At 51.3% G+C, this 18610-nt stretch overlaps 1 protein-coding gene and 1 long non-coding RNA gene across 5 annotated transcripts; one reads left to right on the top strand and one right to left on the bottom strand.

Annotated features, from left to right (window-relative positions):
• The first annotated feature begins 4280 nt into the window (after positions 1–4280).
• Positions 4281–17671, top strand: LOC115338290 (rho GTPase-activating protein 35). Of its 3 annotated transcripts, none has more exons than XM_041121920.1 (7): positions 4281–4464; positions 4515–8269; positions 12871–13015; positions 14233–14310; positions 14785–14916; positions 15317–15422; positions 15590–17671. In XM_041121920.1, the coding sequence occupies exons 2-7, from the start codon at positions 4574–4576 to the stop codon at positions 15948–15950; spliced, it is 4518 nt and encodes a 1505-aa protein (XP_040977854.1). In that variant the 5' UTR covers positions 4281–4464; positions 4515–4573; the 3' UTR covers positions 15951–17671. The 3 variants fall into 3 exon arrangements, with proteins under 3 accessions (XP_040977854.1, XP_029862669.1, XP_029862668.1); XM_030006809.2 differs by having other exon boundaries at positions 4281–4467; positions 4518–8269; XM_030006808.2 differs by having other exon boundaries at positions 4281–8269.
• LOC121233133 lies at positions 12957–15592 on the bottom strand. 2 transcript variants are annotated; one of them, XR_005931932.1, is made up of 2 exons: positions 15502–15592; positions 12957–13625 (listed from the first exon to the last, which is right to left on the bottom strand). It is a non-coding gene; the product is annotated as an uncharacterized LOC121233133 (long non-coding RNA). The 2 variants fall into 2 exon arrangements; XR_005931933.1 differs by lacking the exon at positions 15502–15592 and adding an exon at positions 14483–14790.
• Positions 17672–18610: the final 939 nt, after the last annotated feature.

Genomic DNA, 18610 nt, shown 5'->3' with positions numbered 1-18610 from the left:
TCTTTTGATTCAGCAGGGAAAAGGGCCCGGCCGGACCCCCCGAGCATTAAACATTATTTTTTTTTTATTTTTATTTTTCATGCACTAATCGCATCGGCCCTGGAAAATGTCACAAATTGTTAAAAACGTCTTTAAAAGAAGCGGAAAAAGGCAACGTCTATCACCAAAAACTACGGGGCGGGAGGTTTGTTAGACCCTAAAAATACAAAGAAAGAACTGTTTAGCGCTGGCGTTGCTCCTGCCGACCCTTTTGCCGGCGGACCACCCCCCCCCTCGGGTAAGTCTAATTGAGAGCTTAAGATTCATTATAATTTAAAATGCTTAATACTAAACGTCGTTTGTCTTAAATATTGCAATATTTCGGAGATGGCGTTCTGCGCATGCAGACCACACTGGAACAGAAGGTTTGTTCCCATGGCGGGCTGTGAGTCAGCTGACTGTGCACTCTCCACAAACAAGGTGTAGCCGAGGATGGAGTGTGTCTCCTTAAACCCTGTGCACCCTGGATTTAATTTTGTCTGATTTCCCATTGGGAATGCCGGTTCTGCTGTTATTTTAGCCCCTGGCTTCATGCTGTGCAGAGCACTTGGTGCCCCGGGCATCTGTGGCAGCAGGTTGAGGAGGAAGAGGATCCCATCGACCTGGGGAGAGCTGCAACACGGAGGTCATTCCCCTTAAATAAATGAAAAGCCATGCCAAAAACTGGTTGGCAGCGTCCGCACTGCCGTCGGGGTCCCCTTCCCTCAGGGGTTTTTGAGTCACAAGCTGGAGTTTCTCCTCCCGCAGCGCCCGCCAGGGCCTTCATGACCCTGGTGAGTGCCACAGAGAGCATGAAGAAAGCTTTTGTCTCTGGTTTAATAGCGTTTGGGAAGCTGCTTAATTGAACGTACTATTAATTGTGGGACTCTTGCGATACACGCATGCAGTGAGCGTTCGGGGCTGGCATGGAAAGCCAGGTTGAGTGCCGGCAGCTGCCCAGGCTTATCGGCAGCCAGGATTGTGTGAGCTGTCGTCGCTGGTGGCTGTGGTCATATCCAGGTTTCAGGTATCTGGGAGCAGAAAATACCTTTTTTTTTTTTTCCTTCTCTTTGGCTCTGCTGCCAGCTTCTTAAGAGGAAACAAGAGCTAAATTCCCCCTGCTTTGCTGGGAATTAACAGAGCAGGTCCCTTCTTCTTCTTGGTCTTCCTGGCTGGACTTTGTGGCATAAATGAGTAACTCCTGACTCAAAGATTTAGGGGAGAAAACGAAAGCGAGTGCCATTTGACACCAGTTTTCCCTTTCCCATGCCCCAAGCAGAGGATAAAGGACATTGCTTCGTCAGGTTAAGCTAAACGGGGAGCTGAGGACATGCAGGCATGAGTGTGAGTGCACCCAAAAGCAGGGTGGGTGTGAAGCTTTCTGTGGCTCCTGGGTCTGAATCTGGGGGTGGGTTACTTATCCCCACACCGGGCTGATCCCTCCAGCTGCTTTTGCAGCATGTGCAGAAAAACACGGTGGAAACGGGCATGCTCCCATGCACTGGCCAGGACTGATCCTGCCACATGTCCCTGTGTTCCTCCAAAACCTGCTCTTACGCCGCTGTGCTTCTGAAACCTTGCATTTCACTTTTTTATTTTTTGGTATTTAAAGCCTAATTTTAAAGGTATGAAGCTGATCCACAAGAGGAAGCAGGGGAAATGGCTCTCAGGAGTTGCATAGGATGCGCAGTGATTTTTTTGAACTATTATCCGCATCTAATTTCTGTAATTTTGGTGTGGAAACCCCACCCATGGTGTGCTCAGATATCCCAGTCTGTTGCTTTTTGCCAGCATAGGAAACGCTCGTGCAAGCAAACATGAGCAGGATGAAGGTGATGGTGCAAAGCTGGAGTTGCCTCTGCTGGAATTCACTTTTGCTCCCAAAACCCATCTGTGGAAATGCTTCTGCAACTGTGCATACCGTGAGTTTTGCCAACGGAAGAGAAAAAGGCCAATTCCCCCCTAGGCAAAAGTGAACAGAAAACCTGATTTTTACCAAACTTGTCGGAAATTCATTGGACGATGCTGTCGCCTGGCCCAGCCATGTACTGTAATTCATTAATAAATTGTCCACTTTGTGCCGAGGATTAACATGGGAAGTGGTGCAGGATCCTCCATGCCGGCCCTTCCTCCCCCTTGTTAGACACTTGGTATGTTGCTGCCTTCACTCATCACAGATTTGGTCTTGGAAACCAGTGGCTCCGCAGCTCCAGGGGTTTTTATTTTTTGCAGAAAATTGGGAAAGTGGTTTTACGTCTGCAAGAGGGCTGGGCATGGCTGGGGAGACGCTTCATCGTGCCGCGCGACCAAGGGTAGCCCATCTGTTGCACAAGATTAAGCGTTTTGGACCCAGATGGTTTAAAAGCTTAAATCAATCTTTGCAAAGATCCAAACGACCCATTTCAGGGACTTTCTGCTACTGGGACATGGAGAGAAAATTTACAACTGGGGGGGAATCCCTCTATCCTGGTGCCTGTGCCATGTTTCCAGCTGCCGCATCAGCTGGGCTCTCTGGCCGGAGCATGGGAGCATCGGAGGGGAGATGGGAGAGCAGCAAAGGCTTGCCAGTTCGGCCGCCTGTCAGACAAACCAGTTTAAACAGCACCAGGAGTAAGCTGGAGCACGCTGATGTCTCGCCAGGGTCTGGGTGCTTGGCATCCACCTGGGCTCATCCTCCAAAATGGGGAGAAGCAGCGACGATTGAGGAAAAATGCAGGAGGAAGAGTGGTTCCCAGTGGAGCAGCAGAAGAAGCCGTACAAGCAGCCCCGAGCCCCATCCAGCCTCCCAGGGAGTAACTGCATTCCTTCAAATTGAGCGATGAATAATTAGGTGAAGTAATTAAAGGTTTGACAGCAGCTCGGCAGCATAGTTTACATTGCACTGGTGCTGCGGCTGTTACGCCCTTTTACCTGCAAGAGTCTCACCTTGAGGAGTGACACGTGCTGCCGATAAGTGACGTTCCCGCGGGAAATAACGTGTCCATGGAAGAGCCGAGAGTTTGCAGACGGACTCCTAAAATGCCCGAACTTCTTGTGTTTAAGCTCAAACACCCGGTTCTTCTTCATGGCATTCGGATCACGTAACCTGGTGGCTTGGCTGATGCGGGTGACCTCATGGAGGGGTGAAATGTGGGTTTTTTGAGATCAAATGAATGTCAGGGTAGGTTTTTGAAAGCAAAGCGCCCAACAGTGTGGCAGGTTCACAGCAGCCTTTGTCTGTCGTGTGATTCAGTCCAGCTGGGGAACTGGAAGAACTGCACTATCCAGACATCAAAGTGGAGGAGACATTGTGGAAGGCTGTGCTCCCTGGGTTGTTCCAAAGAACCACAATGTCATCTGCACGCGAGTTAATTTTGATTTTTCCCATAAGCTGAAAACTCTTCCGCTCTTGGATTGTAAAGCAAACTATCTCAACTCCCGTGTTTCATAGAATCACAGGTTTTGGGTTGATGGGACCTTCAAAGATCATCCAGTCCAACTCTCCTGCCTTGGGCAGGGACATCTTCCACTAGATCAGGTTGCTCCAAGCCCCGTCCAGCCTAACCTTGAACACTTGTAGGAATGGGGCATCCACAGTTTCTCTGGGCAACCTTTTTCAGTGTCTCACCACGTTCATAGTTTCAGGAGCAGTAATTAGGATCATCCCTCCCTCTAATACTGTTCCCTCTGGGAGGACTTCCTCGTGTCGGCTCATGCTTGGGGCGCCTCTTCAAGGCTTTAGATGGATCTCACTGCCTTTTTTTTTTTTTTTTTCCCAGCTATTCTGATCCTATTAGATCCCATCTATCCACGGGGAGTGAAGAGGTAATCCTCCTGGTAGAAGCAGTATTGGGTGTTAAGCTGGCGCTACGCCCGATCTTAGGTCAAAAAGCAAAGAAAAGATGGGATGGTTTGTTTTACTTGCTTTCTTTTCAGCGTTGACTCGGAAATGCCCGGGAAGCGAGCCCTCTCCCCCAGGCTCTGCTGTGGGTCCCCTCAGCTTTTCCCTCCACTGCTGACCTGTTTTTCTTGCTCCTTGCCCGGCTGGGGGGCAGACCGTGACCTTGATCTGCCTTCATGACACGGTCGGCTTGTGGTTTGCGCCCGCAAGCCACTTGTGATGATGGTGGGGAAGCAGTACCCACTGTGGTTAGCGCTCAGTCGGATGCTGCGGCAGGCACATCTTGGCCGCTGCCGATATTGCCCCGGCGTCAGCACTGGTGTTCAAGTGCGAGGCGTATAAAATGGTATGGGCAGAATTAGCTCTGTTTGGGGTTCCTGAGCTGAAACACTGATGGTTGTTTCTTTTTCTCCTAGGGGGAAACGTCGGCCGTCCAATGATGGGGACCAGCAAGAACGGAAGCACTGCTGGTATGTACAGGATGGGAATGACGAACTTCATCACCCCAGCGCCCTGCCTGGCTTGAGAACTTTCTCCCCGCCTTCCACTGAGCTCCCAAGTCGCACCGGGTGCTGGAAACACTAATCCTCTCGAGTGCCGGAAACACTAATCCTCTTGGGTGCCAGAAACACTGATCCTCTCGGAAGCAGTTGACTGGGACAGGATGTGTGGACAATGATGATGGCAAGAAAGCAAGATGTTCGCATTCCCACCTATAACATTAGTGTGGTGGGATTGTCTGGAACGGAGAAGGAGAAGGGGCAGTGTGGCATTGGGAAATCCTGCCTTTGCAACCGGTTTGTACGGCCCAGCGCGGATGAGTTTCATTTGGACCACACTTCGGTTCTCAGCACCAGTGACTTTGGGGGAAGGGTGGTCAATAATGACCATTTCCTCTACTGGGGGGAAGTTGTGCGTTCCCTGGAGGACTGCGTCGAATGTAAAATGCATGTTGTGGAGCAGACAGAGTTTATCGATGACCAGACCTTTCAGCCTCACCGCAGCACGGCCCTGCAGCCCTATATCAAGAGGGCTGCTGCGACCAAACTGGCATCGGCTGAAAAGCTCATGTACTTTTGCACTGATCAGCTTGGGCTGGAACAGGACTTTGAACAAAAACAGATGCCGGATGGAAAGCTGCTGGTGGATGGCTTTCTTCTCTGCATTGATGTTAGCAGGGGTATGAACAGGAACTTTGATGATCAGCTCAAATTTGTTTCAAACCTTTACAATCAACTAGCGAAAACAAAAAAGCCCATCGTGGTGGTCCTGACAAAGTGTGACGAAGGCGTGGAGCGGTACATTAGGGATGCACATACTTTTGCCTTAAGCAAAAAGAACCTCCAGGTCGTGGAGACGTCAGCTAGATCCAATGTGAACATTGACTTGGCTTTCAGCACCTTAGTGCAGCTGATAGATAAAAGCCGGGGAAAGACTAAAATCATCCCCTACTTCGAAGCTTTGAAACAGCAAAGTCAACAGATAGCTGCTGCTAAAGACAAGTATGAGTGGCTGGTCAGCCGCATCGTCAAAAACCACAACGAGACATGGTCAAACGTGAGCCGCAAGATGCAGTCCTCTCCAGAGTATCAGGATTACGTCTACCTGGAAGGAACGCAGAAAGCCAAAAAGCTGTTTCTGCAGCACGTCCACCGCCTCAAGCAGGAGCACATAGAGCGCCGGCGGAAGATGTATCTCGCCATGCTTCCTCAAGCGTTTGAAGCCCTCATCCCGGACCTGGACGAAATAGATCACCTGAGCTGCATAAAAGTGGAGAAGCTCTTGGAGACGAAGCCGGACTTTCTGAAATGGTTTATTGTCCTGGAAGAGACGCCCTGGGATGCCACAAGCCACATTGACAACACAGAGAACGAGCGCATTCCCTTCGACCTGATGGAGACTCAGCCTGCCGAGCAGCTCTACGAAGCTCATTTAGAAAAGCTGAGGAACGAGAGGAAAAGGGCAGAAATGAGAAGAGCTTTCAAAGAAAACCTGGAGACTTCCCCTTTCATCACACCCGGGAAGCCCTGGGAGGAAGCGCGCAGTTTCATTATGAACGAGGATTTTTACATGTGGCTGGAGGAGTCTATTTATATGGATATCTACAGCAAACACCAAAAACAGATTATAGAAAAGGCGAAGGAGGAGTTTCAGGAGCTGCTCTTGGAGTACTCGGAGCTGTTTTACGAACTGGAGCTTGACGCTAAACCCAGCAAGGAGAAAATGGGCGTCATTCAGGATGTCTTGGGTGAAGAGCAAAGGTTCAAAGCCCTGCAGAAGCTGCAGGCTGAGCGGGACGCCCTTATTTTGAAGCACATCCACTTCGTGTACCACCCGACAAAGGAAACGTGTCCTAGCTGCCCGGTTTGCATAGACTCTAAAATCGAGCACCTGATCAGCTCCCGCTTCATCAGGCCCTCTGAACGCAACCAGAAGAACTTGCTTTCGGACTCCAACATCGACAGGATCAATCTGGTGATCCTTGGCAAGGACGGTTTGGCACGCGAGCTGGCCAATGAGATCCGGGCGCTCTGCACCAACGATGACAAATATGTGATCGAAGGTAAGATGTATGAGCTGTCCCTGAGGCCAATAGAGGGCAACGTCCGGCTCCCTGTTAACTCTTTCCAGACACCTACCTTTCAGCCTCATGGTTGTCTCTGCCTTTACAACTCAAAGGAGTCGTTGTCCTATGTGGTGGAAAGCATCGAAAAGAGCAGAGAGTCAACCATCGGCAGGAGGGATAATCACTTGGTTCACCTTCCTCTGACGCTCATCCTCGTTAACAAGAGGGGGGACACCAGTGGCGAGACGCTACATAGCTTGATACAGCAAGGCCAGCAGATCGCGAGCAAGCTGCAGTGTGTCTTTCTGGATCCCGCATCTGCTGGCATCGGGTACGGCCGTAACATCAATGAGAAGCAAATCAGCCAGGTTTTGAAGGGGCTGCTGGACTCAAAACGCAACTTAAACCTCGTCAGCTCAACCTCCAGCATCAAAGACCTGGCGGACGTTGACCTTCGGATCGTCATGTGCTTGATGTGTGGAGATCCGTTCAGCGCAGACGACATCCTTTTACCCATCCTGCAGTCCCAGACCTACAGACCTTCACAGTGCGGCAGCAGCAGCTCCGTCCTCCTCGAGTTATCCATTGGGCCGCACAAGAGGCGCGTGGAGCTCTCGCTCCTTTCCTACCATTCCTCCTTTAGCATTAGGAAAAGCCGGCTCGTCCATGGGTACATTGTCTTTTACTCGGCGAAACGCAAGGCATCCCTGGCCATGCTACGTGCCTTTCTCTGCGAGGTGCAGGATATCATCCCCATACAAGTTGTGGCGCTTACGGACGGCTCCATAGACATCCTGGACAACGACTTGAGCAGAGAGCAGCTCACCGAGGGTGAGGAGATCGCCCAGGAGATTGATGGCAAGTTCACCACGATACCTTGTAGCCAGCCACAGCATAAACTGGAGATTTTCCACTCATTTTTTAAGGACGTGGTGGAGAAAAAAAACATCATCGAAGCCACCCACATGTACGACAACGTGGCCGAAGCCTGCAGCACGACAGAGGAGGTGTTCAACTCGCCTCGAGCAGGCTCCCCTCTCTGCAACTCCAACCTGCAGGACTCGGAGGAGGACATCGAGCCCCCCACCTACAGCCCCTTCAGAGAGGACACGTCCATGCCCGCCCTGCCCAAAGACCACTCGAAGCTTTCCATGGAGCTGGAGGGGAACGATGGCTTGTCTTTCATTTCCGTCATGAGCACTTTTGAAAGCAAGCTGAACAACAAAGTACCTCCTCCAGTGAAACCAAAGCCCCCTGTGCATTTTGACATTACAAAGGGAGACCTGTCATATTTGGAGCAGGGGCATCGGGACGGGCAGAGGAAGTCCATGTCTTCTAGTAGCTGGTTGCCCACAGACTGCTTTGATCCTTCCGATTACGCTGAACCAATGGACGCTGTGGTCAAACCCAGAAATGAAGAGGAGAACATCTACTCCGTGCCTCATGACAGCACCCAGGGCAAGATTATCACCATCCGAAATATTAACAAAACCCAATCGAATGGCAGTGGCAACGGCTCGGACAGCGAGATGGACACCAGCTCCCTGGAGCGGGGCCGCAAGGTGTCTGTCGTTAGCAAGCCCGTGCTGTATCGGACGCGCTGCACGAGGCTGGGCAGGTTTGCTAGCTACCGAACCAGCTTCAGTGTTGGGAGCGACGATGAGCTGGGACCCATTCGAAAGAAAGAGGAGGACCAGGCTTCCCAAGGGTATAAAGGCGATAATGCCGTTATCCCCTATGAAACGGCTGATGGGGAAGATCCGAGGAGGAGGAACATCCTGCGCAGCCTGAGAAGGACGACGAAGGTAGGCTGGTGCTTTCTGCCTTTCGATCGTGGGATTTGCGTGGTAGAGGTCAGGACGTATTGCCAAGTGTAAAGCCTGAATGAGGGCGGGAGCCCCTGCCGTTGCATTCATGGTGTGTTTTTCATGTATTTACTGATTGATTGATTGAGTAGGTTGAGCACAGAATCTCTTTATTTTATTTTTTATTGTGCATTAACTCACTGCTGGCATGGGCTGTGTGAACTTGCAGTCCTATGCCAAAATCAGCTCCATCATTTCCACCCTCGCAACACGCTTCTGAGGAAGTTCATTCCATGCTCAGAAGTTAGGAGTTTCATGGGACAATTAGCTGAAATATGGGTGCTTTGAAATGTGGCCTCCATCTGCCTTGTAAATTCTCTTTAACTTGGATGAATGGAGTAAAGGCACTATTGTTGGCATAGAGTCATTTAAAGAAATGGGGTGAAGCTAGATGTGTCTGAACAGGGAAGACGCTGGTAAGTTGAGGACCCGTCTAAGTTGTTGTCTGTTGCTACTCTTGGGTGGCTCTTCTCTAGACGCATTGTGCTGCCGCAGCTCTACAAAACCAGACTTAAATCCACCTGGATTTGCTGCCGCTCTTTGGCACAATTGTGGATCTGCTCTTTAGAGGGTGAAACTGATTTTGGACAAGCCTGCTGGTTTGCAGTGCTGTGTGGTTGAGTAATCTTTGGAATTCTTGGCTGGCAGTTGGCATGTCGATCGCCAATGGTTGGCCGTCAAAGCCACGCAGCCCGAAGCATGGTGTGGCAGTGTTGGGCATGTGGTGGGTGTCCTGCCCACTCCAAGACATGGTGGACATCTTGGCTCCCACGCATGGATGCAAATGGAGAAGCCAAGTCATGCTTGCATGGTCCGTGGGAACGAAAATGCCTGGCACTGCGGTGGAATGGAAGCACACACACACATGCACACACATATATGTACAACATACAGAAACATACAATACAGACATTATATACGTACACAGATGCAAACGTTGTGTATGTACAGATATCGCACACATGGCATATACAGAGGCACTCGTGTCATGCCAACAGACATATACATGCACACATGTTAAATATACACATGCATGACACGTTAAATATACATACACACAGACATCCCATATGGAGGTCATATACATATGCACATTACACACATGCACACATGTGCACACATACATACACCATATACATATCTAGATGCACATTATATGCATGTATACTATGAACAGACACTTATATACATACACGCTTTATATGCACACACATGCATATGCTTATATACACACACAGACTTATGTACACACATATACACGTGCACACATATACACACAATGGACCATCATATATGCATGTGCATATTATATACACACTAAGTGTTATGTACATGCACACACATATAGAAGTTATATACATATCCACACATGCGCACGCACAAGTTATGTGCACAGATACATGTACGTGCCCATGTTGTTATCTACACATCTATACAGGCACGTACACTATACACACAGACATTACGATGTGGGTGTATATATGTGTGCGAGGAAGAGGGGAGGCAGAAGGAGGAAGGGAAGCGGGGGCTGTGCTGCCCCTGACCTGGCAGAGGGAGCAGCAGCAGCTGCCGGACGTCCTGCTCGGAGCTGCCTGCTGCTGCAAAACCAATCACGGTAATTAAGAGGCGTTATTAATTTCCACTGGAAACAAAGGGAGAGCCGCCCACAACGATCTGCCAAGCAGGAAGGAGCAAAACGAAATCCTCTTCTCCTCGGTGGGGAGAATGGGCCTGGTGCGATGCCCTCGGCCTCCGGGAACGATCCCACTCACTGCTCTGTCATACCGAGAGCTTCCTCAGTTTCCCTTCTGTGTCCAACTGCTGAAGCATCGTTTTCTGCTTGCTGCATTAAAAAAAGCTCCATCCAGACGCTCCCACTCATCGGGGGGTGCTTGGGGATCGGGGAGAGCCAGTTGCTCTCATCCAAAAAAGGTGTTTCGAGGCTCCCCCCAAAAAAAGGTGTTTTGAGTCTTCCCGAAATACCCACAGAGGCAGAACCTTCCCTTATGGGCGATGGATACTCTCACTCCCGTGGCGTGGGACGTGCTAAGAGGAGAGTGGGCTGCGGTCTTCTGCAAGGGGAGGAGGCTTTGCTGATGGGACTGGGTTTCCAGCTGGCGGGTTTGGGTTTATAACTGGGTTCTTTGGGCTTGTAACTGGCTTTTGGGGGTTTCCAGACAGCATTTCTGGGCTTTGGTCCCATGCTGTGTTGTAGCACTTCCCCTTTTCCAAGGGGAAGCCAAGGGATGTGGCCAGGCAGCAGATGCTGCCACTAATAGTAGTTCTTGACATTTTAATTTCTCCCCCTTAATTGTGGGGATTTATTTTTAAGTCACAGTTTCATCTTCATTTTGCTGATGGGAATGGTGTGTGGTGGCAGGTACCACCTTGCCCAGGCTGGAGGAGCATTTGGGTTTCCACCTTTGCTTTGGTGACACGTTGTGGGGTTTATTTTGCTCTTTCCTTAAAGTTTAGTAGCAAAATTCTGATAGTAGAATCATAGGATGGGTTGGGTTGGAAGGGACCTTCAAAGACCATCCAGTCCAACCCCCTGCCATGGACAGGGACGTCTCCCACTACATCAGGTTGCTCTGAGCCCCATCCAGCCTGACCTCGAACACTTCCCACAATGGGGCATCCACAGCTGCTCTGGGCAACCTGCTCCGGTGTCTCGCCACCCTTATCACAAAGGATTTCTTCCTTGTGTCCAACCTAATCCTCCCCTCTGTCAGTTTAAAGCTGTCGCCCCTTCTCCTGTTGCTGCAGACCCTGGTATAAGTTTCTCTCCATCTTATAAGCACCTTTATATATTGAAAGGCCGCTAGAAGGCCTCTATCTAGTATGTCCATGTCTCTCATGTACTGGGGAGCTCAGTGCTGGACCCACCACTCCAGGTGGGTCCTCACCAGCACTGAGGAGAGAAGGATCACCTCCTTCCAGCTGCTGGCAACACTTTGTCTAATGCAGCCCAAGACACCGTTGGCTGCTGTTGTGGCACCTTGCTGGCTCATGGTCAGCTTGGTGTCCACCAAGCCTGCCCCCCAAGTCCTTCTCTGCTGAGCTGCTTTCAAGCTGGGTGGCCCCCAGCCCCCCAGTGTGTCCCTGGGGTTGTTCCTCCCCAGGGGCAAGACTTTGCACTTCTTGTTGAACTTCATGAGATTCCCATTAGCCCATTTCTCCAACCTGTCAAGGTCCCTCTGGATGGCAGCACGACCCTCTGGGCTATCAGCTGCTCCTCCCACTTTGGTGTCATCCACGAACGTGCAGAGGGTACATCTGCCCCATCATCCAGATCATTAATGAAGATGTTAGACAGGACTGGACCTCAGATTGACCCCTGGGCTAGTCCATTGGGCACTGGCCTCCAACTAGACTTTGCTCCATTTATCACCACCCCTTGGACCTGGCTGTTCAGCCAGTCTTCAGCCCACCTCACCCTCTGCTCGTCAACAGCTTCTCCAGGAGAATCCGGTGGAGAAGGTGTCAAAAGTCCTAGCAAAGCCCAGGTGGACACTCCACTGCTCTCCCCTCATCAACCAGACCAGCTGCTTCATCCTAGAAGTTCAGCAAGTTGGGTGAACTTCCCCTTGGTGAAGTCCCATTGGCTTCTCCCATTTTTTTGGTCTTTCCCTTCAGCACCTGGAGAGGTTTTTTCAGCTAAAGGCTGACAAAAATGCCTATTTTAATGAAAACGGTGCCGCCGTTTATTTTTCACCTAAGCCATGACATCCAGGAGGCTCCACCTTAGACATTGGCGAGCGACAACATTTGGGATTAAATTCGTCAGCTTTGCAAAGCCTTCAGTCAGGTTTAATGTCCTGTAGCAGGGAAGGGAGTGTTGGGAGAAGTGGCTTCCTCATCCGTAACCACTGCCCCCGCCTCTCTCTTGAATAAATACGTTACAATGATAATCATTCACTTTAGTAAATAATAATAGCAGCCTGCTTGAATAAGTGTCTTATTCATAATATTATAATAATATTACATGCATTGGAATAAATAATAATGCATTGGAATAAATAATAATAATTCATTGGAATAAATAATAATAATTCATTGGAATGAATACTTATGCTTTGGAATAGATAATAAATTGCTTGAATAAATAGCAAACCACTGAAATTGGCATGTTATCCGGGTCTTGCGGCTGTCGGTGAGGATGCTGTGGATGCGGGAGCACCTCCGGGAGGGTTTTTCTCCCCCCAGCTCCTGCTGGATCTGGCCCAGCTGGGAATTCAGCCCGGCAAAGCAGTCGCTGTGTTTTAGGCTTTATCCACGGCTATGCTCGGCACGGATCAGTTGGCCAAGGAGCAGCGGGAGTTTGTTGGGGCTGTGGCTTGCCCCGTTGGATTGGCTTGTGTCGCTCCTGCCAAAATAACTGGATTTTGGCTGCCGATACCCTTCGCCATGTAAAAATTTTAAGAGCAGCCTCTGCATCCTTCCTATCTCGGTGGTAATGGGTCAACTTGCAGATTTAAGTGTCTAAATAAACGGGCATATTTGGGGTATTTGCCTCAACTCCGCTTTTCTCTATCCCACAGAAGCCAAAGCCCAAACCTCGGCCGTCCATCACGAAGACGACATGGGAAAGCAACTATTTTGGGGTGCCTTTGACCAATGTAGTGACTCCAGAGAAACCCATCCCCATCTTTATTGAGAGATGCATTGAGTACATCGAAGCAACAGGTAAGAGCAGCTGGCTGCGGAGCTTTCTGCCCATGGGGAGGGTCTTGTTGCAAGCTGTGATGGCAGTGCATGGGGAGGTTTCTTCTTCATCACAAGCTCAGGTTGCTGTGGTTTTTTCTGAGAAGGCATAAAACTCTTCCCCGGATCCTTTTTTATTACCTGGGGAAACGAGCGTGCCTGGAGAACCACCGGCCTTGGACATCTCCTGTTCCCATCCTGGCCTCAGAGGTGAAGGGCTGAAATAACTCCGGCTACCTTCAGGTGGGACTTTTTTGGGGGCATCCACCTTGCACCTTTCACTCCGAGCGGTTGATGTTGATGGCTACAGCCTCTGGCAGCCCTAATTAACACCAAAATAAGCTCCATGCTTTTTTTCTGATGGCTTTTTCCCCCACCAGGCTCTTGCTCCAGGAAGCTGTAATGGGGAGATCAGGCGGCAGGTGCTTCCCCTTTCTCCGGCATTTTTTTTTTGCCATTGGCAAAGCATGAGCCGACGCCACTGCCGCATCCAAGAAAAAACAGTCGGTGACACTTCACCCCCCTGGTCTCTCATCCGGAAAGTCCAGGCAGTGTTTTGAGGGAGACCAGGTTTTGTTTCTTTTTCCCCACTCTGTACACCAAAAAAAAAAGACCATTATTTAGGCGGAGATGCCTTGCGCAGAAGAGACGTCGGTGTCATCACAGTGTGCTGTAATGTGAATTAATCGTTAACACTTTAAATGAACACAAAGTGACGTCAGGAGTTGAATGCTGTCTTGGGGATAAATCGCCTAAAATCGAGGTTGAGGTTTGGAGGAGCCATGTAAAAAAAATAGAATGGGGGATAAAAAGATAAATCAGGAGTCAGAAATTCTGCATGGAGCTGCGGGCGGGTTGGTTCAACTTTGATGTTAACTTGCTGTACCTCCTAATTTTTGAATTAAAAGAGATCTCAGTGGGTCGCTGGGTTTAAAAGGTTAAAAATAATAAATAGGGAAATTCCTCCCTGTTGGGATGAGATCACAGGCTGGGTTTAAACTAGGATTTCCTGGAGGAGCAGGATTTCATGGAGGGGTAGGGATTTGGGGTATCATCGCTTCCAGGCTCTGGCAAGCAAATGAGACATATGGATTTTAATGCCTATAAACAAGGGTTTATAGGGGGGTTGTCCCTAAAGCCCCCCACCCCATTTGCTCATGCCCCCCTTGCACTGATACCTGCTCTTTTTTCCTCACCAGGGCTGAGCACTGAAGGCATCTATCGCGTGAGCGGAAACAAGTCAGAGATGGAGAGCCTGCAGCGGCAGTTTGACCAGGGTAACCTCTGCCACCAAGATTCCTCCTTTCTCACCCCAAAACTCAAGGGACGCCCACACCCAACGTGCCTGCATCCCCTCCACTACCACCGAAGTGGTTTTAGTATGATAACATGTTTGGGCACACTTAACCCCTGTCGTTTTTATAACCTGGACAAGGCTGACATGCTCACCGCGGCTGCACTGCCCCATGCCGTCCCAATGAGCGACGCCAGGCACCGGGACTCTCTGGTCCCCATGTTTTTCTGGGTGTTTTATCCGTTTTCATGCCCCTCCTGTCACTGGTTCACCTGCTGTGTGTCAGGGTTTGGATATTCTGTGAAATGGAAATAGGGGTTGGCGGCTGGAGGCAGTTTTCTGCCGGCAGCAGTGCCGACCTGCTTCAGAGCAAACCTCCCTGCTTCCTGCACCCCTGAAGCACTTTGGGGTGCGACCACAAACCTGGGGGTGTAACCCCGAGACTCTCCCTTTGCAGATCACGGGCTGGACCTGGCCGAGAAGGATTTCACTGTCAACACCGTGGCCGGTGCCATGAAGAGTTTCTTCTCCGAGCTGCCTGAGCCCCTGGTCCCTTATACCATGCAGGTTGACCTGGTGGAAGCCCACAGTGAGTATGCCCGGGGGGTCCTGACCCTCGTCCCACCCCAGCCTGGCCCATCTCCTTATTAATTCATACTGTACCGGCTCATTTGTGGGCACATCTCATTAATGAATACCATAAAAGCCCATTTGTGGGCACGTCTCCTTATTATTTCACACCCTTCAAGCCTGTTTCTGGCTGGAGATGCTCTGCCCTGGCATCACCGCTCGGCGCCATCCTGCACCCATGAGCAGCGTGGGTTTTTGCTGGGTTGGGAAAGACTGATGATCCGCTTAAGTCAGTGGCCCAAAAATCCCCCCACAAAGAGGAGGGATCCCACGGCGGGATGCTGCCACGACCAGCTGCGATGCCCGGCAAGCATTTCTCTGCCGCAGCAGCCCCCTGACTCCACATTTCCTCCTGGCAGAAATCAACGACCGGGAGCAGAAGCTCCATGCACTGAAGGAAGTGCTGAGGAAGTTTCCCAAGGAGAACTATGAGGTCTTCAAATACGTCATCGGGCACTTGAACAAGTACGTATAGGGGTTCCCGGGACACGGGGAGGAGCACCCCAAACCCCGCCCCCGCCACAACACCAGTACTGGGGCTCACCTCTGCAGCCAGATGGTGTCAAGGCAATCTGGGGGGGTCCCTGCTGGCACCTCTCTGGCATCGTCTTGTCCTCTCTCTCCCACCGCAGGGTCAGCCACAACCATCGGGTGAACCTGATGACCAGCGAGAACCTCTCCATCTGCTTCTGGCCCACCCTGATGAGACCCGACTTCAGCACGATGGACGCCCTGACGGCCACCCGCACCTACCAGACAATCATCGAACTCTTCATCCAGCAGTGCCCCTTCTTTTTCTACAACCGGCCCATCCTCGAGCCCCCCAGCGCCACTCCTGGTTCTCCATCCGCCGCCTCCCCTGGCGCCCCTTTCCTCCCCGCAACGCCAGGCACGACTCAGCCCTCGCCTCCCCGGACCCCACCGCCATCACCACAGTCACCCGTCCAGCCACTCGTCCCAGCCCAGCTCCACACGGAGCAGCACACACTGTGAGCTGGTGCTGGGGAAAAAAAAAACAAAAAACAAAAAACAACAAAAACCAACCGGAAAAAAAAAAACCACAAGAATCTTGGTCTGGTCTGGGGCGCCCAGCGGAGATGGGGAAGCGAACGCCGGGCTTGGGCTCGCCCTCTCCTGCCCCAGAGCAGACTTGGGCATGGTGGGAGCACACCGGGACAGCCGGACTTGGGGCCCCAGGAGGATTTTTCCCCACCTTTCGGTTTGGGCAGGGGGTTGAGGAGTGGATCCGGCACCAGTGGGACGGTGGGGCTGAGCCAGCGGACCCATGTGCCAGGGCGCTCAGCAGATTGGACGCTTCTCCGGCTGCCCCTGGACTTTTCGGCTCGGCCCCGGCGCCACCAAACACCCTCGCATTCCACGGGACGCAGCTGGCAGCTCACCTGGTGCTGTCTGAAGCTCATCCTATGTGGCCCAAGGCTCGTCTGGCACATCCCAGCTTGCCCAGCATGGCCCAGCACGGCCCAGGGCTCATCCAACATGCTGTGGTACAGCCTGAGGCCCATCTGGTGTGGTCTGGCATGGGCTGATGCTCATCCAATGGGACCTGAGGTTCATCCAGTGTGATCCGGCACAGCCCCAGGCTTGTTCGATGCAGCCCAAGGCTCATCCGACATGGTCATCCAGCACAGCCCAAGGCTTATCCAAAATGGTCCAGCATGGCCCAAGGCTCATCCAGAATGGTCCAGCATGGCCCGAGGCTCATCCCACATGGTCCAGCATGGCCCGAGGATCACCTGACATGGTCCAGGATGGCCTGAGGGTCTTCCAAAATGGTCCAGCATGGCCTGAGGCTCACCCAGCATGGTCCAGCATGGCCCAAGGTTCATCCGACATGGTCCAGCACACCCGAGGATCATCCCACGTGGTCCAGCTTAACCCACACTTCATCCCACATGGTCCAACATAGCCCAAGGTTTGTCTGATGTGGCCAGAGGCTCAGCCGACATGTCGTGAGGGTCATCCGACACATCCCAAGACTCATCCGAGATGACCCAAGGCTCATCCAACGTCACCCGGTGCATCCCGGGAGTCATCCAATGAATCCCAGGATCTCCCTGGGGCCCCCCCACCCCACTTTCCACCCGTCCCCCAAAAAGCCTTCATGGGTGTCCAGCGTTGCCTTTTGGCCAGGACCCTCCCACCCCACCCTGCGGTTTCCGTCCCTCTCCAGGGATTTTGGCATTAAGCACTTACCGGAGGGGAGGGGGTTGGGCCCGCTGCCCCCACCTCCACCCCCAACCCCGTTTTTGGCTGGATTTGCGGGTTTTCCTCCAGAAAAGCCGGTGCCAATTTTGGAGTTGGGTTCAATGCGTTTCAGCTTGGGGAAGGAAAGCTGGAATTTGGCTGCGGCAAGGACACCTGGTTCGCCTTGGGGGATGGGGTTTGGGTGCCCTGGGGAATGGGGGGGGTGCCCAGGTCGCCTGGGTCCCCCTGGGACGGGGGGGGGGGGGGGGGGCGGTGGCTCGGTCACCTGGATCCCACAGGAAAGGGGGTTTGGACCCCTGGGGGATGGGGACACTCGGATGTCCACATGGGTTCTTCCCCCACCCCTCCTCTCAGTACCAGGGTGGTTTTAAACTGGATTTTCATGGTACCACTGGGAGAGCACGGGGAAGGCTCCCGCCGCCCCTCCTGGGTCTCTTCGCACTTTAAGACACCTCCAAAACCCCCCCTTAACCCCCTGCCACTGGTGACAAAAACAGCCCAAAACCCCCCAAAAACACCCACACCCCCTGCAACCACCCCTTAGGGGGCACGACACACAGACTCCTCCGGCCCACAGAAACCCCCAAAAAGGGCTTTTTTTTCCCCCAATTTCTCCAGTCTCGTGCTTTAAAACAAAAGTGTTGGTGTAAATAGCGGCCACCAGCTTTTTTTTTTTCCCCTCTCCTTTTTTTTTTTTTAATAAAACTGGCCAAAAAAAACCCCGAAAAGAAGAAAAAAAAACCAAAAATAATTAAAAAAAAAAAAAAGAAGAAAATAAACCTGAAAAGTATGAAAAAAGAAACAAACAAAAAAAACCCCAATTCTCACCATGGGAAAGGTTTTTTTGCTGTTAAAAACTGGGGGCTTGGTGCCTTTCGGTGCAGCCGGAGGGGCCTTTGGGGGTGTTGGAGGGGGGGGGGAGTGTCAGTGCTGGCAAAGGGCCGGGGGAAAAAAAAGGCAAAATTGGGCAAAATTCAAACTGGGAGACAGATGCATTGCTGCTTCTCCCCCCCCTCCAAAATGGGGCAAAACACTATGTTTTAACAATTTTCCCCCTACCGCCACATCTTTGTCCTCCTCCTCCTCACCTGCCATATCCCGGTGCAGTTTTGGGATAGAACTCCCGATTTTGGGGATTTAGGTTTTTCCCATTAGGTTGAACCCTCCCTTTTTTTGGGGGGGGGGGGGGTAACCCCGTCATACAATAGGAACGTCATATCGGAAAAAAGTAATTTTTAAAGCAGGACGTAAATTATTTAAATAATAAAAAAAAAATCTGTGGGTGGGGTTCCCCCCCCCCTCCGCTGTAAATTAAAAAACAACAAAAAAAAAAACCCCAAAAATCAAAATTCATCATTTAAGTGATTCCTCCACCAAAAACAAAAGATAACAAATTGAATTTTTGGGTCTTTTGCGGGGGGGGGGTG

This window comes from Aquila chrysaetos, unplaced genomic scaffold (assembly GCF_900496995.4).
Source record: "Aquila chrysaetos chrysaetos unplaced genomic scaffold, bAquChr1.4, whole genome shotgun sequence".
NCBI lineage: Eukaryota > Metazoa > Chordata > Aves > Accipitriformes > Accipitridae > Aquila > Aquila chrysaetos.
This window is presented reverse-complemented; position numbering and strand designations above follow the sequence as displayed.

Excerpts from the sequence above, each read along its gene's own strand:
- LOC115338290 (XM_041121920.1), top strand. The coding sequence starts at position 4,574 with ATGATGATGGCAAGAAAGCAAGATGTTCGCATTCCCACCTATAACATT. Across the intron at positions 13,016-14,232 it reads TGAGTACATCGAAGCAACAG|GGCTGAGCACTGAAGGCATC; the intron begins GTAAGAGCAGCT and ends TTTCCTCACCAG. Across the intron at positions 15,423-15,589 it reads GTCATCGGGCACTTGAACAA|GGTCAGCCACAACCATCGGG; the intron begins GTACGTATAGGG and ends CTCCCACCGCAG.